Source organism: Mytilus californianus, unplaced genomic scaffold (genome assembly GCF_021869535.1).
Source record: "Mytilus californianus isolate M0D057914Y unplaced genomic scaffold, xbMytCali1.0.p SCAF_1, whole genome shotgun sequence".
Classification (NCBI taxonomy): domain Eukaryota; kingdom Metazoa; phylum Mollusca; class Bivalvia; order Mytilida; family Mytilidae; genus Mytilus; species Mytilus californianus.
The window spans coordinates 42033755-42057324 of NW_026262581.1; the positions used below are offsets into that span (position 1 = coordinate 42033755).

General features: G+C 32.0%; 1 protein-coding gene across 1 annotated transcript in view; it reads left to right on the top strand.

The window, feature by feature from the left end:
* LOC127720799 (uncharacterized) overlaps positions 1 to 17344 on the top strand; it is a 100028-nt gene extending 82684 nt beyond the window's left edge. The window contains exons 5-6 of the mRNA XM_052227584.1: positions 10293 to 10499; positions 13047 to 17344. Of these exons, the coding sequence (XP_052083544.1) occupies positions 10293 to 10499; positions 13047 to 13963 (1124 nt within the window). The 3' untranslated portion in view covers positions 13964 to 17344. The remainder of the gene's footprint in view (positions 1 to 10292; positions 10500 to 13046) is intronic.
* The last annotated feature ends 6226 nt before the right edge of the window (positions 17345 to 23570 follow it).

The following is a 23570-nucleotide window of genomic DNA, read 5'->3' on the forward strand; positions in this document are numbered from 1 at the left end:
ACAATCCGGGTTTCCAACTAAAACCGAGGGAAACACATCAACTATAAGAGGAAAACAAAGGATCAACAGGAGCACTGAAGTACAACAAAAACAAACGCCAACATACATAGAAACGAACTATTTGCTAACAACTGCCATATTCCTGACTTGATAACACATTTCTAATTTGTATAAGAGAAATATTTGAAATTCAACTTTTCATTAATTAATTTACTAACTATGTAATTATAAATTTATGTCTCCAGTGTTTTTGTTTTGTTTTTCGCTCATTTTTTATCATTTTCACTGGGAAATGGCGATATGTATTAAAAATATATCATCAATATTTTAAAGTACATATAATGACTAACTATTAACCTGTGTTCTAACGTTTTTCATATTTCCATACAAAATTTGTCTTATTCAGGAGACAAAATATGCAAAAAGCTGACATCTTATAAAATACGAAACTGTCTGTCCTTGTGCTTTCATTGTGATTTGACGAAAATTACACCGTATCATTTGACGACCGGGCAAAAAAGAAAGTACAGATGATATGCTGTCGAATTGTATATGATTTAGCCGTATGTTAAAGGCAGGTGCATTAAAAAAAAATTATGGTTAATGTCACTCGTCTTATATGAAAAGCGGTTATAGTGATCTATAAAACATATTAAATATCAATATCCAGAACACCGCTTTGGACGTACAAAATTGATAAAGTGTTATTTACTTTTATTGTGTAATTGTCAATTTTTTTCAAACTTTCGACATCTGTTCTCGATTTGTTGTTTACACTTCCAACATTTGTTTGCAATAAAAATGTAAAATAAAAGTTAATATACAATTCTAACCTTTCCAGAAAAATACGAAGTGCTACGCAGTATAATAGATTAACATCAGCTTTTGTTTTATACATTGTTATATGTTTTTGTGAATTTTAGAGAAAACGTTATATTTTTCAGAAGTTTTTATTATTGTTTGCTAACTTTCGGTTTCAGATTTTGTATTATTAGTTATATGGTACAAATAAACTCATCATAGATACCAGGATTAAAATTTTGTACACCAGACGCACGTTTCGTCGACAAAGTTTGACGTAACGGGGAATAGGCGCCGTTTTGAGGGTCACAAATTAGGGACTGTGAAAGGAAATTGTAATCTAACATGGTTAAATTAACAAATTATTCATGAGACGAAGAAGGTTATATATATATTCCGATCTCGTAAGTAGACTGACATGCGTTACCGTTAAATCTGACTGAATATCTTTCAGACTCTCTCTAATGAATTAAATTATTTCTGTCAGGTAAAAGTTAATTGGTACTATCGACTTCATCATCACTTAAAGTACTCAACAAGAGAAACCCTTAAATTGATACTATATTTACCATGTTCTGTGGGTAGATTACCTTAGCTGAAATTGACAAAACCTTTCGGAAATTTGGGTCCTCGTGCAAGTTTTGTCTTCTATCTTGAAAACCGCTAAGGGAAAAAAAGAGAAAATCTGACAAGGGCAGAAATTTTCAAAATGATAAGAACTACCTATTGTTCATTTACATTAAAACTGTCAGACAACTTCTAATAGAAGTTATTGCCCTTGAATGACGAATTTTACCATTTTTTTTTCATTTTTTGCATATTATCTTGAAAATTGTAATAGATGGAGGGGGAGAAACTTGAAATTAGAAAATTGACTGCAAGACAAGATCTACAAATACGTCAACACAGTCGAAATCATCAGACGACTCTTGATTGGAGTTCATGCCCTTAAATGACAATTTTTATATTTTTTTTGTGGTTTTGCCTAATATCTGTAAAAATATAATAGATAGATAAAAACTTTACTATCAAACCTGATCAACCAAACAAGATCTACAAATAAGTTCCAATTGTTCAAATTGTCTGACGACCCCATATTGGAGTTATTGCCCTTTAATGAGGATTTTTACAATTTTTTTTTTGCGTTTTTGCCTAATATCTGAAAAAATAAAATAGATTGATAGAAACTTGAATAAGCAAAAATGATCATAAAGACTAGATCTACAAATAAGTCAACACAGCCAAAATTGTCAGTACACTCTTTATTGGAGTTCTTGCTCTTTAATGATGATTTTTGTCAATATTTTATGGATAGATAGACACTTTAAATAGCAAAAATGACCAGCAAGACAAGATCTACAAATTTTGCCAAAATCGTTAGTAGACTTTTTATAGCAGTGATTGTCCTTAAATGACAATTGTTTACTTTTTTTGTGTTTGTGGGCAAAAAATAAAGAATATAGAAAGACACTGAAAAAAAAATGATCAGCAAAACAAAAATAAAAAAAGAAGCTTTTGTCATGAATTCTTTTCTAGTCCACATGCAATGTTGGAGAGTGTCCATTTATGAAGATGCACATAGACCTAGGTGGGCGACACAGACTCTTTAGAGCCTCTGGTTATTTTTTTTACTCGAGCGTCACTGATAAGTCTTTTGTAGACGAAACGCGCGTGTGGCGTACAAAATTTTATCCTGATATCTATGATGAGTTTATTTAGAACCTCTGGGTCATGGCCACTGCTGGTGGAGGTTTCCTCCTTGCGGGTATCACCAACCCAGTAGTCAGCACGTCTGTGTTGACATGAATTATCATTGATATGGTCATAAATATAAATTAACTATTTACAAAACTTTAAATTTTTCGAGATGCTAAGGATTTTCTATTCCAGGAATAGATTACCCTAGCTGTATTTGGTAAAACCTTTCGGAATTTTGGGTCTTCAATGATCTACAACTTTGTACTTTATTTTTGACTATTTTACTTTTTTGACTCGAGTGTCACTGGTGAGTCTTTTAAAGACGAAACGCGCGTCTGGCGTACACAATTTTAATCCTGGTATCTATGACGAGTTTATTTACAACCTTAATGTTGATCATATATACTTCTGCGTTGATTGTTTTAAATTTGTTGAAATATTTTATTAAAGTGCGAATTTGGACCATACTTTCTTTATTGTACAATGTGACAGTAACTTTAACAAATAAATATTTAATAAATATATATATTCTTATAACTTATAACATTATGGACTGCTTTTAACACCCAGGCATAGATTGTCTCAGTCGTATTTTGTACAACTTTTCGGAATTTTCCGTTTTCAACTTCGGTTTTGATTTTGGTTTTGACCTCCAACTGCTTTGATTCGAGCGCCATCGGATTAGTCAAATGTAGACGAAACGTACGTCTTGCGTAACAAATTATATGTCTGGTATATTTGATGATTTTTTTTAACAATGAGCAAACCCCATACCGCATTGTAAACTATAAAAGGCCCCGAAATGACAAATGTAAAACAATTCAAACGAGAAAACTAAGGGCCTGATTTATGTACAAAACAATAAACGAAAAAACAAAAATTATTTACACCAACAAACGACAATCACAATTACAGGTTCCTGACTTGGGACAGGCACATACAGAATGTGGCGGGGTTAAACATGTTTGCTGGCGCCAAACTCTCCCTTAGTTTGTTTTTGTAACTTTTCGTTGTTAATTTTTAGACTAACACTAAAAGCTATCTTCATGATCATGTATGTTGGAATCAAAATCATCTGCAAATACCAGTAATGTCATCAATAGACAAGATCCAATGCCAACCTTGTAACATGGTTTCCATTTTTAGCCTTTACAAAAGAGCAGCAGCAATACATAGAACACAACTCAAAACAAAACCAGTTGATAACAAGGCAACTTAAACACACAAAAGAAAATTAGAATTTTCCCCATTCTGAGCTTTTCATTTCTATGAAGAAACATTCCAGCAGGGCCTACGCATATAGTATATCTCTCTGAGATTATACGATATAGGGTTTTCGTCTCCAATTATGAATTTCTTGATAGAGGGTTGCTGCTTAAAGAAAAGTATTCAACGAAGGATTTCTTATGGTAAAATACAATTCATCCATTCGCAAGTTTTGCGGGCGCCAAGATGATTTGGTCGCTGACCGTAATGGACTTTTTGTGTCACAGTTTACCACGGATGAACGAATGAGAATTATTCCCGACTTTTCATTTTCCACGACCAACAAGTCGGGTGTCATTAGTGGAGCAGAAAAAACTTATCCTTCCAGGGCAACTGAGTTCATCACAAGTTTTGTTTTCACAATGTTTGGTTCGAGTTTTTTTGTTTTGTTTTTGTTTGTTTTCAGTTTTTCTTACTATCTCAGTTATGTTGTATTTTCAAAGTCAACGTATATGTGTTCCTTCTAACTGCAGTTTCTCTAGAAACTTAGATACTTATAATGATTTGATATGATGTTCCTGTTGGAATATTCTATATGATCGTTAACGTTATTCCGTCTAGAACAAATACTGTAGGACCTAGACTTATTTGAGGGTCTGGATTGACATTTTGGAGGTTCTTCATTTCTGTATTCTTTATTTTTTTTGCCATTTTTCTCTATCCTTTATTTCCTCTATTTTTCTCTATTCCATATCTTTTAGCACCTTATTATTCTCTATTCTTTAAATTTTGTTGGACTACTTTTCGCAATAATTCTTAATTTTTTTTGGCCCATTTTTCTGCAGTCTTGGCACTTTATTCTCTATTTTGAAACCAGACCGTCTTCTATTCCATGAACTCCTTAATTAGTAATTAAAACAAAACTCGTGGTTTCATTTCATTTCGAACTGTCAATGAAATTGGTTAAGTGTTAGCAGTAGGCAGTAGCGGATTCTTGTGGAGAGTATAGAGCGTACGACCCCCCTTTTTTACCATTTCGGTTGATTACTCTCCTCTCCCTTTTTCGCCTATTACGATATTTGCATGTGTGGATGTTTTGTTACTTTTATTATGTGTCAGTGTCAAACAAGAGATTAATCAATATTGCACGATGTGTATTCTTCAACATTTTATAACAAGAGTACTGACACGGAGAATGTCACTAAAGTTGGACAGGAACTGCTGATCCGTCCGAACACCTAGTCAATCGAGTCAAGTTTTTTTGGGGTTGATGTCCAGGGGCGGATCCAGCCATTTTTTAAAAGGGGATTCCAACCCAGGAAAAAGGGGGGGTCTTACCATATGTCCCCATTCCAAAGCATTGATCGTCGAAAAAGGGGGGTTCAAACCCCCGGAACCTCCCCTCCACCACGAAAAAATATGAGAAAAAGTCGTTCATAGAAGAATATTCTTTATTCAAATTATCAAATTAATGGACCCACAATGAGCAACATGATGATAGTTTAAGTAAAATGATCTATGTCTACACATTACACGAATGTCACATTTTTATAATTCACACACGTGTTGATACATCTGAGCTATGTTGGAAAAAATCAATGATTAATTTGGTGCATGTGTTCCGACATAATTGTTTTTATGGGTACACATTATCCCAGCTATTTTCAACTCCTTCAACTGGTTTATTTATTAAAATCAAAGTAAAAATTACAATTTCAGCTTTTCTAAATCATATTTCTTTTTAATCTCGACCGCTGGGCAGACTTGTTTGAAGGAGGAGCTTAATATGTGCCAACGTGACTTCAATCAGAAATAGCCCAACGTCACATGCATACATTTTATGACACGTGAGATGTGCTGTGGTCTTTATTTACAAAAGTTGGAACTGCATCTGTTTGACGTTATTGTGTCTAATGTAAACAAAATGAATACATGTGAAAATTCAATGTCTGATTCTTTCATGGACGAACATGCAGCAAAGAGAATAAAGCTCGAGATTGCAGAAAGGTAAGATGTTATTCAGATTTGTTTTGATTTTTCCGAGGCCATGTAGCAAAACGTGTTATCACGCATGGTGTATTTGTTTTACGAATTTCTAATTACTCAAAGGACTTTGAAGAAAATAAAAAAAAATATTTAATTCCACAAGTTTCAAAACTATTAGATTTATATGTTTTCGTTCAAATATCGATCAAAAAGTGATTTTTCGAGGCTGAAAATTGGCACGTGTCTGTACACCTGGGAAGTGAGAGGTGTTCGAAGGGATATCTTCAAGAAGTGGAAAAAATACTGGACAGATGCATGTACCCCAATATGTCATAATGGAGGGAGCAAATTACATGATTTTACTAGAAATTTAAAATTTGAATGCCAGCATAATTGTGATATACAGGGATTATTACAATATCACGATTAATTAAAGCTGTAAACACCCAATCCTCGATTTTCACCAACCTGTTTTGTTTATTTCTGAGTCCTTGGTTGGGACTAGTCACTCAAAAGGGTTATAATAACCTGTTTTGGATATAAATTTACAGTGCAACATTTTTTTTTTACAAAAATATTGAAAAGTGCATTTGTTTACACATGTAAATCAATAATTGCTACTTCTGGTTAGCAAGTTATCCTTCCAAAAATGATAATAAATTTGTTAGATTGATCCCTCTGAAAACCATCATCCTTCTCATTTATGTTCAGAAATGTGTCCTTAAATCAGCATATAAATTTATAACCACTACATGAGAATGATTACACTGGTGACAATTTTACAGTAACAATCACCATTTTAAGTTTATTTCATGTGAGGTATAGGGTTTGTTTTCATCCTCTTTTAACAAGTATTTTTTTCAGGGAAGCAACGGTAAATATGTTACCCTACAGTAACACTTGGTTAAATTATAATTTCAATCTGGAAATTGCAGTGTTACATTGGTTATGTTATCTTTTAATATTGTAGAGTTGTTAAATTTTTTATTTAGAAAGTGTTATCACTAAAAAGTCATCAGAGAAAAGTATGTTTTTTAATTGTTACTGTACTGTGTACATGTAGAATAGCACAGGACACAAGATATTTCAATATCCTGTCTAAAGTCTCATGAGAGACATAATAATTTCTACCCTCTATCAGTTAAAAACTACATGTAGTTTAAAGAAGGAAAACTTGACAAGCTGCATTCATATCTAATATTCCTAGAACTGATACCACACCAAGTCAGTCTGTTCGAGCTCTACAAGCATTATGCAATGGAAGATTGAAAAGATAGAACCTAGCATTTGATGTTTTTTTTTTTGTCATTTTAAATTTCTTAGCTTAGGGTCTTTCTTAACCAAATAAACTATTGAAAATACAAATTTAATGTATTTGGTTGTTCAGCTATGGTGCTTTGGTACAAATATGTACAATACAAAGAAAATGTAGCTGGACTAAAATTATAATTGAATAAGGTAGGCATATACAATGTATCAATTGAAAATATAAATTTCTGAAATACGAACGAAACTTGACTTCAAATACAACACTAACTATAGCTTAAAAGCTGGAAAGTAATTTTTCAGCCTTGATAAAACAATATGCATTGGTTGGGTCCGTTTTTTTATGTGAGCAAAACTTATGTTATTTTTTTTTATATATATATATATATATATTGATAAACAGTTAAATGGTTCATAGATAGAGGTTTAAGCTGTGTTATGAGCAATATTTGCAAAATATTCTATCTTATGTACATTGTACCTAAGTAAACTGATGTCACGGTACCACTAGCCTTTTTAGTGTTTCCTTTATCATTTTCTTCAACATTTTGCACCAAAAATATCCCTATATGTAGCTTATTTATCATCTATGTGGTCCCCTTGCAACATGAACTTCTTTAACAACACTTTGTCAATGACCTGTTACACAACGTAACACAAGAAAGATTTTGGGCAGGTCTCCGTAAAGCACATGTAATTTTTTTTTCAGGCCTTTGAATTTTGCAATATCACCAGATGAATTGGAGATGCAGGCTGTAAAAAAAGCTAAACTGCCACGGGTAAGTTTTTTTACTATCTTGTCTAATAAACCTGAGTTATAAGTTTGAGAATGCCAAACAAGTAGACTCGTGCATTAACTTTTATATAACGCTGACGCTAAATTTATTCTGTAAAGGAAGGAAAACACTGTATTAGTTCATGACACAAAATTCCTACATGCACTTAACAACACTGAACACCTAAAGCAATGAAACAGCACTTTTATTTTATTTTTTCATCAGAAAATCAGAAAGAGACCTGAAACACAGCAAAAGCTCTTAAATCACTGCAAAATCAAGTTTTTTTTCTTTTTAAAAAAGTTTGTTACTTGTCCCTCCAAAATATATCAAATGCAAATAATACTGCCTAAAAGGTGCAATAATGTTTAAATAACCAAAACAACCAAAGCACCGTAGTTTCTTGCCGTAAACTTGCAATAATGTACACTAGTAAGGATGTTCGATACTCTGTTTCAAAATAGCAAGTTTTTTAAAAGAATGCTATAAATTGATAGTATGTATAACGGAACAAAAAAAAGTAGAAAAAAATGCAATTGAAAATTTGACGGGGAATGATTCTAGATTTTTTATACAATTAACAATGGCACTTTATTTCTTTCAAAAACTATGAAAAGGTAAACGATATTATAAGATTTAAAAAAATGGCTTATAAAACTATATATGTATTAAAATTATGAAAAGAAAAGTAAGGGGTTTATAGCGGGCAAAATTTTTTAATGGCACCACATGGATAAAACCAGAGGATTCCAAATATCTGACAAAAAAATTAAAATTAAGACTAGCACACATTCGTAGGATTTTGTTTGTGTTGTTACGTTAATAATATTAAACATATTTTATTTCCAATTCAGAGCTCTTGTGGGGCATACAGATACGTACATGCTATAAGAATATTAATACGTAAATGTCCAACAAATACCCAACCCATGCCATCTTGGCTGCTGAGGTTGGGCTGCCAAATCAAGTATTTTTAATGATAAACTACTATAGTAAGTGTTTTTTATGGTTCATTTGCATTGTTATTATAGGATCCAATGTCGCACAGAATCATAGAAAAGAGGCGACGAGATCGCATGAATAACTGCTTAGCAGAACTCAGCCGACTTATCCCTCCAAGCTACTTGAAACAGGTAAAATACAACAAAATTGAAAGAGTTCAACTTTCTGTTTATTGAATACTTAAGGAAGGGAAAAAAGGGGGCGGGGGGGGGGGGTTCATTAGTGAGCAATAGCTCATAGTTCTACTTTTTGGTAAAGATTGCATGGAATGCAATCAAAACCCTATGGTATTGACTTGATGTCTAACTCTTCCAAGGTTTATCACTACCTTTCATTGTTCCAACAAAATAGTGCAGTGAAGTGATCATTCTTTAGATCCTATCCAGTCAATGTCAAGCAATTTATTAATGATATGCTATGCTATAGATATTCAAGTGACTATATGATGTGTATTTGAATTACAAAAAAAATGTACCATACTTGTCAAGGAGAATTTTCTTTATTAAGAATTACATAAGTAATGCATGGTGTATACATCTGTGATAAAAAAAAGGTTCAACTACAACAATGTACAAATGTACAATAATGAAGATTACTCAAATTTTGTAATTTGCCTAGCTAAATACAATTCAATGTTTTATTTCAAATTCACAGTAGTTAAAAACAATACCATAATTACCTCTCTATTTCAGGGTCAAGGTCGTATTGAGAAGACAGAGATAATAGAAATGGCATCCAAGCTGATACGAAACCTGTTGAACTTGCATAATTTCAGAGGTATGAAACATTTGGACAGTTAAGGTATTGAAAAGTTTCAGTGCAAAAAAGGAACTTTAATATTTTCATAAAAAAAGTGAACTTCTACAGGTCAAGTAAGACTTAATACTCCCTCTCATTAGTCATACTTCCATGAAATAGGATTTTAACAGTCTGGTTTCTACATTTCTATTAAATGATTTTATATGAATAAGTACTGTAAATTCAGAAATGATTGCATGCATTTATTATTGCGATTTTTTAAGGATGGACAAAAATGCCAGATTGATGATTGCGATTTCAAGAAAATCTGCATACAGATATATGTATCAGTCAGATATCAGTATGCCATTGGCATTATTTGCAATAATAAAAACTTCACAATCATTTATGAATTTACTTAAATTGACATTGATATTAAGTACTTTTATAGCGAAGTTATACCACTGGTTCCAAGAAATTTGTTATAACCAAATTTTACTGTCCGTCGTCCGTCTGTCCCGCTTCAAGTTAAAGTTTTTGGTCAAGGTAGTTTTTGATGAAGTTGAAGTCCAATCAACTTGAAACTTAGTACACATGTTCCCTATGATATGATCTTTCGAATTTTGATACCAAATTAGAGTTTTGACCCCAATTTCACAGTCCACTGAACATAGAAAATGATAGTGCGAGTGGGGCATCCATGTACTATGGGCACATTTTTGTTTTGCAATCATCCTAGAAGCAACTTAAATTAAATGATTATTATCCTTTAAAAATCATCAGTCCTCATATTCAGTTATTGAATTGATATAATTATAGAAATGATGGAGAAAGAGTTACCACCAGATGGTGGGGGAATTAATCCATGCTGTCAGGAAAAATTTTACATGGGATATAAGGAATGTCAAGAGGAGATACTACGACAATTAATCGACACAGAAGGGCTGGATCCTAAAGATGCTTTCTATCAGAGAATGACAAACTTTTTAGAACAGAGCAGTAAGAAATTTCTGCGGTTATCAACAGGTAGGAATCATTCTTATTTGTGAAGTGACATGAAATATGTTAATATTTAACTCATCTTGCGCAAAGGGTCAGTGTGAGCTTTGCCATCTCTAGATGTCTACCGTCAGTCTATTAACTTAGAACTTTTGCTGAAACTGCTGGACCAATTTGAATATACTCAGCTGCATTAATCTTTTGAGTGCTTTGTTTCAAAATTGTGTCATGTTCTTGCCAATCAATCAACATGCCTGCTCTTTCTGATAGTAATCCTAAATTTGTTTTGATTCCTTGCAAATATATAACTATCTTTGTATTAGTACAATGTTGTGTGATGAGGAGTCACTTATTACAGATTTCTTTTGCTCAGTTGACCTTGTTATGATCCCTGTAATTTAAAAAATATATGCTGTAAGCACTTTTTGATTTGAGATTATGAGATTTTTTATGATTTTATATGATAAACATAAAGAAATTCCTAATAACATATGACTTTTGTTTCAGTTGACTTACTTACATGACTTATGACCAAATCTTTAATTTGACTTCAGACAAATTCATGAAAATAATAGTTTCCTTCTTTGTTTTTAGTCCTGCTATATGACATAGTTCAGATATTTGGAGATATATGGTACTAATGAATTAAGCAAGACAAAAAGAAATAAAAAATTGTTCAGAAAAACTCTTTTTCTAAAGTCTAGTGGTCAGTTTAACAAGTTGAATTTGGTTTATTTGTAAACAAATTTATGCACTTGAACCTCCATCAAGGTGACAAAAGGGAAGTAACTCTTGCTCAAATTGTGTCAATCCAAACCCTATCTATTAAATATGATTTCAAGATGTTTCTTATAGTTTTGGTCCACATTGATTGATCACTAAAGGCGTTGGCATAAAAAAACTCTGATGTTCTTTGTTTTATAAGGGGTTCCTAAATGTTGATAAAACAAGTGTTTTGGGCAAAAGAAAGGGTTCCTGAAATTTTAAGTGAATATATCCTCAGTACCCATATCAATACACCATTCCTGAAATTTACAACAGTTTGTTTAAAATATCTTGTCCATTTCGTACTGTACCAATTAAAACTTTTCTTTCCAGTTTTCTTGGGTTAAAGGATGTGCTTGTCTTAGTTATATCTAATATCTTTATTTTCAGCAGATGGAATTTGACATTCATGACATTTTTATTAACAAAATATATACATCTTGTTTTACATTTTGCAATTCTCTACTAATGCAGTTGTTTTCAGGATGCATTTTGTTCTTTCAAGGTAATGCATCTATCTTTTAAAATCATAGATCTGTGCTCTGTAATTAGCCTCAACAGGCAATACAGTAACACTGCTTCACAGATGCACATGATACACAATGATGATTTTAATGTTTCTCTTGTTATATTTGTGTGACGTGTGGAATAACTGTATTAACAGGCTATTGTCTATAATATTTCGATTTCATTGAAAGTAACTTTGACATATCTTTGACTTTTACTAGAACTAGTAGATTTCTATATCTATGTAGTTATGATGTATGACTGTGTATTAGTTTGAGTTCAGATTAGCGTATGCACTGGACTTCATTGAATTACTTATTTCCACTATGTGATACCGTAGGGACAATAGTCTGTAATACAGTGTACATATTACTGAGTGTAGAAACTAGTACTCTATATTCCATATTAGTTTTGACTTCTTCTTCATAGTCTTAGGCATAGCTGAAAGTCATTAAGAAAATTTCATGACCAGTTGTTCTTTAGTTTATCTGAATATCTTTACAGATACTCATAAATAGGGTGAGCCATTTAAAAACTGGTGATGCAATTTTCAAAATAATCTTCTGTTATGTTTAAGATTGGTTGAACAGTCAATAAGTACTGGTCCAGTACTAGTTTTTGCACTACAGATCTGCATGATGAATGTTTTATCTTGTAATTTAAATGGTTTTGTCTTGGATGTTACCTGAATTGTTTTGAAAAGATGATATTATGGTCGTTGTCTGAGCAATCAGTCAGTTTATTTATGTCTGAAGAAGATGGAACAACATTGGCACAACCTTAACATCAATAAGGTTTTGAAATGTTAAAATTGTGTATTGTCTAATCAATCGGTGTTCTTTGTTTAATTGTTGATTTTTCTAGGAGATTTTGGTGAGTTTTGAATGTTGTGCATCCAATTTTGCTTCCCAACAAATATGATTATGTACATGTTTTTATATTTATATAAAAAATATGTAGTATATTTTATTACTTAGTAAGCATATTTGAAATAACTTTTTAATTGGTTTTATTTTTGGTATAAAATTAATGAACTAGTTTCTAATTATTTGATAATTTTTGATACTTATTTTAAAAGTGTTGCTAATTATAAATAACAAGAGATGTTGTGTATATGAACCCAACAACACAAATTATGAATGACATTTTGAGGTCAAATACAGTCTTCAACTAAATATATCTACACAAACTGTCAGCTCTTAATAGCCTTGACTCTTAGGAAAGCAATGTAAGAAAGGTTTTTTCTCTAAACTTGCATTTACCTGTAGTACAAACATTTCATTTAGTTGTTTTCTATTGTAGTAAAATCTGCATCTGATGTCCAAGCTGTAAAGCCTGATGATTCCTTGACGTCAGAAGCAACAATTTCAAATTTTAATTCACAGAGCAATGGCCAAGTGCTGCAAGGCATGGGAATTTCAGAAAACAACATGGCCCTGATAAAACAGGATGAACACCTCTGTACCTTACTGAAGCCAACTGAACAAACATCCAGCCAAACATCAGGATACTGTAGTTCCAGTAATCAGTCATTGTCAGATGGAAGCTTATCATGCATTACATTGCAGTCTGTTCAGAGAGATACAGCAGAGAAAGATGAATGTAATGGGTCAAGAGGAAGTTCATGCTCCAGTGACCAGAATTCATCTGAAGGCAGTAATGGACACAAGATTGATTACCACAAGTCACATGCTTACAAGTTTAAGCACAATATTACCAAAAGGTTTTCTCAAGAAAGACGTCCTTATCATCACAAAAGTGATAGATCATCTGATTCAATGGAGGATGAAAATGAACAAGGAAAGCAAAAAACAGTGGGCTATAGAACTTCCAGTCCTGGCACTGAATATAGTCGATATTTAGGATCTGAAAATAGTTCTACAAACAGTTATTGTGAGAAAAATAAAGTTCCACGATATCAGAATGATTTTGGGAGTGATGGACGTTTTGATTCAAAACAGGTGCCTCTTCCAGCCTTTGTACTTCATCCTCTTGGAACACATTATGTTCCAGTGACAATACATCCTACACATTTCAAAAATGTGTTTAAAGATGAAACAAATACTAAAGCATCAACAGCATATCATCCCATTAGTATCCCAGTGAATTTCTGTGGTCCAAGTGTTTCCATACATACACAGGTAGAACAGCAGCTCCTACGTGCCTCAGAAGGACAGAAGGAAGAAAGATACATTGAAAATTCAAAGAAAATGTTTTAAAATAGAAAATCTAAAGATATTTATGCATATAAATGTCAGGACAATAGTGGTTATGTTTAAAGATACATACTTTTAATGGTTTTTTTACAATATAAATTTGTTGTTAAGAAAATACATTTGTTTGTGAAACAGAATTTCAACTTTATGATGTAGAACTGTTGATACATTGTACTTATATCTGAAGTGATGAAATAGTTTTTACATTAATCATGCTCAACTTAAAGTTTTTATCCTCAATTTTTTGTTTATATTGATAAAAAAGAAAAAGAAAACAATTGAATGGTTGTTATTTGTATTAACTATGTTATCATTTTTGCATATTTTATTATTTTCAGAAAGTTACTTTGAAGATTTAAATGTATGTGCAATAGATTTAATATAATTTAAAAAAAAAAAAAAATTTTAATGCATTTTGTTGTTAAAGATCAACAAATGTTAGTGCTCAACAATATACAAATTTCTTACAGGTAGATTTTACACCACCAACCCCATTGAATATTATTTATCCACTCAAGATTTTAAGGTTTTGAAATTGAATAGCAGAAAGTCAATAAGTTTTTATATTGTAATACACAGGTAAAGTTATAGAATCTGTTTCTCTTATCATGTTTATGGTCAAAAGAAAAATGACAAGTGCTAATCAAATATGGCGGGAAATAACATGCGACAAATTAAATCAATGTACAAAATGATGTAAGATTTATCAAACTGGTCAGATCTGGTTTAGGTGCACAGAGAATGAGAGAAAAGTATGTATGCAACATTTCTAAAACCCATAAAATAAGGTTTCCAGGAAAATATGATTCTCCCTCAACCCATGAATATAAATGAAATCATATCTACTTCATAGTGATTAAATTATAAGAATGCAGTGTTAAAACTACCATTAAAATGGGAAAGAAGTAGCAATAAATGTTTTCAAACATACAGTAAATTTTATTTGGAGGATTTGTATTGTTTTTTTGTTTTTATTGTCTCGTGGGTTTGTATACAGTTTAAAAATAAAAAAAAAATATCTTCTTGTAACTGAATTTAATAATTGTTCGTTCTTTTTTATTAATTTGAAAATTTAATATTAGAGCAGAATTAGCTAAGATTTTGACAGTATAATTTGAAAAAAAATAATGTATGTTTTTTTTTTAAACATTTATAAAAATGGTATATTGAATAATAATATAGCTAAAAAGTTGGTTTTATATATATCACTTCAATAACAAATTTGAAAATTTGTAAAAAACAGTTTTCTTCAATTGTAACACTACATGAATCATTGATAATATTTATTTTATATGATACCTGTAGTTAAACCTTTATCTTCAAGCCTCAGATTAAAATTCAATCATAAAAGTAAAGCCAGTTAGACATTTCAGCATTTGCACTCTTTATTTTATGTGTATAGAGAGATTTGGCGTCGGTGTACATACAGATTTATTATGAGAAGATAAGAAATTATGAAATGATGTTTGTTTTATGACTTTGTGCAGTTTTGGTGCATAAAATAGATTATTTTTCTATTAACTTATCTTGTTTGATGTAGATATTGTGGCACTCATCTGTTGTTGAACATATTTTGTTTACAAGCAATAATTAATTTCAAAATATTTTGATTTTTTTGTTGATTATTGTTCTTTATTATACTCCTGCCTTGAATTGGGCTGCATATTGTGATGCACATGTCAGTCTGTCTGTTCTACATAAGTTTGTTTTCAGGATAATTAAAATACCCCTTGACTAAATTGCTTAAAATTTTAAATAATGTCATGGACGATAAAATACAAATCAAGATCAATTGTGATGGTTTTGACATTTATCCTTCAAGAGTTATGCCCCTTAGTCAATTTAAAGGGGTTTCTTCCTCTTCCAGTTGATGATGATAATATTGCTTGTCCAAATCTTTTAAAACTTTGTCATGGACCATAAAATACAGGTCAAGTTTGATTTTGGAGACAAAATCTTTCTAGATTTTAAACCAAAGTTATGAAACATAACATACTGGTCATTTTCAATTTTGAAGATAGTTTTGGCATTTACCATTAAAAGAGTTATTTTGCAAGTAGGGGCATCTAAGATTTCTAAATCACTTAATTCTAGTTTTATATGAAATGTTGGTTACTAGCCATCACAGTACCTTGTCGTAGTATCATGTATAGAGGCAATGCAGATTTCATCAATTATGCAAATTGAGAAGTTGCATATTATTAAAAGTTATTTAATGCAATGAGATTATAAATTACTTTTAAGTTGTCATTTCAGAATCGAATGTATTCTAGGTAATACTTTCAAAAACATACACCATAGTGTTGGCTAACAAAATCTTAAACTATTCAACCATATGATTATATTTCCATTTTGGGGGATTTTAGATTTTAGTCTGTTTAGATTCAGAAATGGTGAATTATAATGTTAAAGTTTCTATTTTATTGTGTATAACATGTTATAAAACTTTTTATGTAAAGTTAGAGATTATAATAGGATAATGAAAAGTTGCTGTGTCTAATCTATAAGTCACTGAATTCAGCTATGTACATGTGTTTATTTGGGCTGTTCCAGATTTAAAAGCATGGGCAAATATGAGGCACTCAAATTACATATTGTGAGTGGTTGCATTTTCTTTTAGAAATTTGTAAGAATTTAAGTAAAATTTAATTTTATATTATGGGTGGTTGGGGTAATGACTTTTGAATTACCTCGAAAATGTTTAAACAGATTCTAGATACATTTTTTATTTAGATTGTTTTTAAGTAGGACCTCATAATATTCTAGTCATGACTGATTTTCAATGTTGCTCTTTATACTCTTCTAGAGTTTTGTCCCTTAAATTGTCTCTTCAGCTTTACTGTAGGTAAAGTTTAATTTTCAGTATTACTGAAATTACTGTTCCAAACTTTTCTGATAATGGCTAAATTAGATTTCTGAATGATAGGTTTTTATGAGCTAGGGACATATATATATATCTATGAAATCTGTTCAAGTTAGCTCAATTTTAAAAATATGAAAAGCAAAAAAGTGTTGGTGGATAGTTGTCTCATTGGCAATCATACCACATCTCCTTATTTTTATATTGAGAAATCTTCATTAATAAACTCATTTGAGATGAAATCTTGTTAAGGAACTAATATGAGATGAAATCTACATTAAGAAACAAGATATGTATAAAGTTGATTTCACTAACATAGTACTAAGTTGAGTGAAGAAAACATTTAAAATAACATTCTGTGACTTACTAGCTTAACATGTATTATTGTTATAATTTTTGTTGTTTGAACTTTGAAGGGTGATTATTGTTATTGTTTTGTATAGTTTGTTACATTTGTTGAATTGTTTGTTTTGGAAGATCATTATTTGTTCAATACTTCATTGTAATAAAATATAGTGAATACACTGCATATTTAATTTACTTAATGCCTCATATTGCTGCTTGTCAATTGTAATGGCTTGAAAATAAATTAAGAAGCATTAGTTGATATGATTAAACTAGCCAGACAAAAGAATTTCTGCCCTATTCCTGATATGGAAAGGTGGATATCAATCAGTCATTTACAGGAAGAGAAGCTATTGATGTATTTTTGTCTCACCTCGGATGGAGATAAAAAGCAAGACTTAGTTATGCTGTTCCAGCATCAATAATTTGTCAAAGTGATTAGGTCTGTTTAAAGAGATCCACTAATGATAAGGCAATGATATTTGGTATGCAATTGTATTAACAATGGCACATCTCATTCACATGGGGGGCCTCGGTGGCCGAGTGGTCTAAGTAGTTACTACTGTAATCACTGGCCAGTCAACACTGAGGTTGTGAGTTCGAACCCCGCTCGTGCCGGTGCACTTGACTCCAATCTTAATTGACAAGGATTGTCAGTTTTCCTATCGAAGGTCTGTGGTTTTCTCCGGGCACTCCGGCTTCCTCCACCAATAAAAACTGGCCGCCACGAAATAGCCCAAAAGTGGTGCTTAAAAGTGGCATTAAAACACCAAAAATCAAAATCAAATCAAATCAAATCTCATTCACATGGGAATTATTTGACCCTGCCCCCCACAGTCATGCATGGTCTATTAACTTTGATACTTTTACATAGATTACATGTTAAAATTTGTGATTAGATCAGTTTAAGGGGAACCACTTATGATAAGTCAGTGATATTTGGTATGCAGTTGTAAAAGCATTGGCACATCTCATTTCAATGGAGATTATTTGGCTAAGCTTCCTCAGTCATGGTCTATTTACTTTGGAAACTTTTGCATAGTTTATATGTTGAAGTTTGTGATCAGGTCTGTTAAAGGGGAACCACTAATGTTTAGTTAATGATATTTGGTATGTAGTTAAATAAACAATAATACATCTCATTTCCATGGAGATTATTTGGCCCAGCCCCCTCAGTCATGGTCTATTTACTTTGAAACTGTTGCATAGTTTACATGTTGAAGTTTGTGATCAGGTCAGTTAATGGGGAACCACTTATGTTTAGTTAATGTTATTTGGTATGTAGTTGAATAAACAATAATTCATCTCATTTCCATGGAGATTATTTGGCCCAGCCCTCTCAGTCATGGTCTATTGACTTTGACACTTTTACATAGATTACATGTTAGAATTTGTGATTAGATCAGTTTAAGGGGAACAACTTATGAAAAGTCAGTGATATTTGATATGCAGTTGTTAAAGCATTGGCACATCTCATTTCAATGGAGATTATTTGGCTAAGCTTCCTCAGTCATGGTCTATTTACTTTGAAACTTTTGCATAGTTTACATGTTGAAGTTTGTGATCAGGTCAGTTAAAAGGGAACCACTTATGTTTAGTTAATGATATTTGGTATGTAGTTAAATAAACAATAATACATCTCATTTCCATAGAGATTATTTAACCCAGCCCCCTCAGTCATGGTCTATTTACTTTGACACTTTTGCATAGTTTACATGTTGAAGTTTGTGATCAGGTCAGTTAATGGGGAACCACTTATGTTTAGTTAATGTTATTTGGTATGTAGTTGAACAAACAACAATTCATCTCATTTCCATGGAGATTATTTGGCCCAGCCCCCTCAGTCATGGTCTATTTACTTTGAAACTTTTGCATAGTTTACATGTTAAAGTTTGTGATAGGTCTGTATAAGGGAAACTGCTTAAGATTAGTTAATGTTATTTGGTATGCAGATGTAGCAGCATTGGCATATCTTTTTTTTCCACAGAAATTATTTGGCCCTTTTCCTGTAGTCCTGGTTCATTGACTTTAAATATTTTACATAATATACATGTGAAAAAAATATTGCTATTTTAATTTCAACATTTGCATTTTACTATAAAAAACACAGGTGAGACATATCTCTGTGTCAACAGTTTATTCATAAGAATTATCAATATGAACCTTGTGCCTTGAATTCGACAAATATGTTAAGTAGATGAGTTAATGTGCTGTTACTTAGAAAGGATAGTTAATTTCATATAGACACATGTCCCTTGGATGCACTGACTGCAACAAAATGTTTTTGTAATTTATCCCCCTAGAATGTAAGACATAGGGATGCTAATCCAGGGGAGGTGGCAGCAGCTGCAACAGTGTAAATATTTGTAGAAGGTTTTATATTTCAGAAGGTTTAACAAATGGATAATTCATATTTTGTATACAAATGTCTTATGGCTTGAAGTATCTGTCCATAAGTGCATTGTTCTCCTGACCTTCACCTCAAATGAGCAAAGGGACCTCGGTGGTTGGGTGGTCTAAGTAGTTCAACTACTGTATCACTAGCCTGTCAACACTGAGGTTGTGAGTTGAACCCAGAACTTGGTATGTGCGCTCAACTCCAATCTAAATTGACAAGGATTGTCAGTTTTCCTGAAGGTCTGTGGTTCTCTCAGGGCACTATGGCTTTCTCTACCAATAAAAACTGACCGCCACAAAATAGCTACCGGTAATTGGTTTCATCATGGTTGATGAATGTTCAGTTTTTTTTATAAGGTCTTTTTCTCAGGTACTATTAACAGTAGGTCAACAATATTTAGTGTATAGAATAATCGGGAAAGTTACATGTTTGTCAACTTTAATATGCACATAGAACGACTTTAAGGTGAACATATCAGTCTTGCCAGTTCATTTGCTATAAAAATGAAGGTGTGATATAAGGATAATTACTATACTGCCTTCAACAATGAGCTAACCAATACAGTATAGTAAGCCAATGCAGCTTATTTCGGTTTAGCCCTGTTGGTAATTCCAGTACAGTAGCTATTTGCAAAAATATCAGTTGTCAGCATATAGGCATAACCATCCCTCGCTGGTCTTTACGGTATAAATCAGCTGGTCAAAAAAGTATGGCAGAAGAGCATTAAAAGGTGAAATGTAGAAATGAAAAGATGCAGATACTAATATTTTCAATCAAACTATATTGTAATGTGCTACTGCAATGGTCCACTATGAATTCAATAGAATAATATGCCGTAATTTATTTCCAAATTTATAAAATTTATGACGGATAAGATTTTGGAAAAAAAAAAGATTGTTCATGCATTTTTTTTTATATTAGACTGCTTGTAAAGCGAATAGAATAATTGTGTACTTCAGTTGTCATCTTTTATTCAGCCAGTTCCACTTGTTTTACTTTTAGCCATTTTGAACCAAGTTGTGTGATAAGGCTTACTGGGCATAGCCAGAACTCGAACCAATGAAGCTGATCCAGTATAAATGGAATTTGTTAAGCACGAAAAGTTCTAGCCACACTGAAATTTTCTGAAAAATCTGACCTGTTTATTTTTAATTGCCTCTGACTGCTGATTTTAACTATTCCAAAAATTAAAGGAACTGGGTTTAATGTGTTTCCTGCAAAATGGATCTGTCTTTCTTCTCTTCAAATATCAGACATAAGTATTGGAGTTATCGTCCTAATGTAGATTTTTGCATATTTGTCAGTTTTGTGGTATTGTTATGAAAATCAAGGGATATTTTGACCAACATATGAAGAGAATACAAATCATGTTGGAATCTTTCTTACATTAGAACTTTAATGAGTGTTGTTTATATAGTCCACATAAAAGAAAACTTTTCATTACAACTGAAACCATACAGGTGCTCTTCAATTTTTTATCAAAAAATGTCAGGTGTAAAGACTAAAATTCTAAGTTGAATTGGTATACATATATTGCTTGTTGTTTGCTAACTTTCCAGTGGCAATTATTTCATGAATGTTCAGGACAAGAACAAAGGATATGGTTCACTTATGCCGAAATATGGCCTTGAATTTTAACTTGATCATAAATAATGAAAAAGGTCACAATTTGGTGCTTAAAAGAATGTATTTTAAAGGCCTAATTGATTAGTAAAACAAATCTCTTTATTAAAGTACATTAGGGGATCAAAGTCAGCACGTTTTTGCGAGATTTTGTGCATTTTTCTGACCTAAAAGCTTCAGGGAAAACATGGCGGCAATTTCCGATCCAAAATATTCTGCAACTAAAATGTGCTAAGGTTTATATTGAATCCCTAAACACAACAAATTTCTGAAATGAGGGTTGCAGCCAAAGCTTACTTTTCCAAAACCTGTTATGAATGAGGGTCTAGATGGGGGTCCTTCTTTCTGTATTCTTTAATTTTGAGATCATTTTTCTGTGTTCTTTATATTTTTTGCCCATTATTATCTATTTTTTTTATTTTTTTGCCCTATTTTTCTCTATTCTTATTTATTTTGCCCATTAATCTCTATTCTGTAAACCCCATCCAGACCCTCATGAATTATGGAAAATTGCACCAAAGCTGACATTTCAATACCAATATTGCATAATTAAGGGGTCATAATTTTGTAATTATAATGTGATGTGCCAAAATGAAAGTTGTTTGTATTAATAGTAATATTACAACTGTTTTTATATAAAATTTGAAGTATTTTTGTTAGATTAAAAAAAATTAAAATCTTAGAGCTAATTTTAACCCTTTGTGAACCTTCTCCTTTATATAAATATTAGGTAAATTTATATGAGCAAACTCATCAAACGCAAAATTAACTAGTCTCGACATCATTGAGATGGGAGCAATCTATGTGGGCCCTGCATCTTTACCATAGAACATGGGGTTGTCAACTGAAACCAAAAAAAGTTTTTGACCTTGAACTTTGACCTAGAAAGTTGTACAAACAATATGACACACCCTCCAGTGTTGGTTATATACATGTCAAGTATAAAGTATGAAATTATAACATAATTTGTTACGGACGGATGGACTGATGGACAGACAGATTGATCACTATAGGGTGACCCGCCACTAGGCGGGGCCCTAATTATTCACACGGCTGTAGGTCAAACTAAACTAATAATTTGCAAGAAAGTTGGATAACACTTGTATGATTACTGGTAACATTGATAGGTACACAGAATTTTCACAGATGAGACCTGTAGTCAAAAGTGGTCAACTCCTGAATTTTTTCTCTGTAACAAGCAAATGATTGATGATAAATTGATGTTTAATGTCCAGTGGCAAATATTTCAAGCATATTCAAGATGATGTGTTAAAAGAGATATGAAAACAGCCTGATTGTAACTAGACTAACATGGAGTTAGATTTTTAACATTAAGGCTTATAAAGAACCAGTCCACAGGAAGACATATCACCATATTCAGATATACATGTATTATTCTACTACTCAGCAGGAGTCTATGTTCTTACTACAAAATGTGAGTTCTTGGCTCAGAAGAAGAAAATGTCGATTTTAAAGTTCTTCAGTTCGACCCTGCCACGGATTGAGAAAATGAGTCGTAGGCTCGAGACAAGTATATATGCAACCACGAGTCCAAAGAGTTTGTACCAAGCAAGGAGTTTATAGTACATGTTGAATATTTTTATGCCCCCGCCTTAGTGGAGGGGGCATTAAGTTTTACCCTTGTCGTTCTGTACGTACGTCCGTCCGTACTTCCGTATGTCCCAAAGTTGGTTTCCGTTCTCTAACTTTAGTTTGCCTCAACCAAATGTTATGAAACTTATACACAATGCTTATTACCACTAAATACAGATCAAGTTTGAATTTTGGTGGCGTCACTTTTACTGTTCTAGAGTTCTGCCCCTTTACAAATGGAAAAATTGCTAAATTTTTTCGTTTCCGGTCTCTGACTGAAGTTTGCTTCAACTAAATGTTATAAATCTTATACACAATGCTTATAACCACATTATACAGATCAAGTTTGAATTTTGGTGCTGTCACTTTTACTGTTCTAGAGTTATGCCCTTTACAAATGGAAAAATTGCTGAATTTTTCATTTTTTTTTCTAAATATCAAGTATTTTTAAAATTGGAGTTATCTTTCTTTGTCCATGATTATAGTTTAATCAACTACAATCAATGCTTTATACAATGCAATGTTTAATTTTCCCTTCCACTGATAAATTATCGCAGTTTTTACCCTTCATTTCTAAAAATGTTTTAAAGTCTTCTTTGAAAATTGGAGTTATCTTTCTTTGTGCATAATGGTAGTTGAATCAACTACAACCAATGCTTTATACAATGCAATATTCAATTTTACTTCCTACTGATAAATTAAAGCAATCTTTACCATTCAGTGCTTACAAGCACTTTGATTACTGTTTTAGAGTTATGCCCATTTACAAATGAAAAAATTGCTGAATTTTT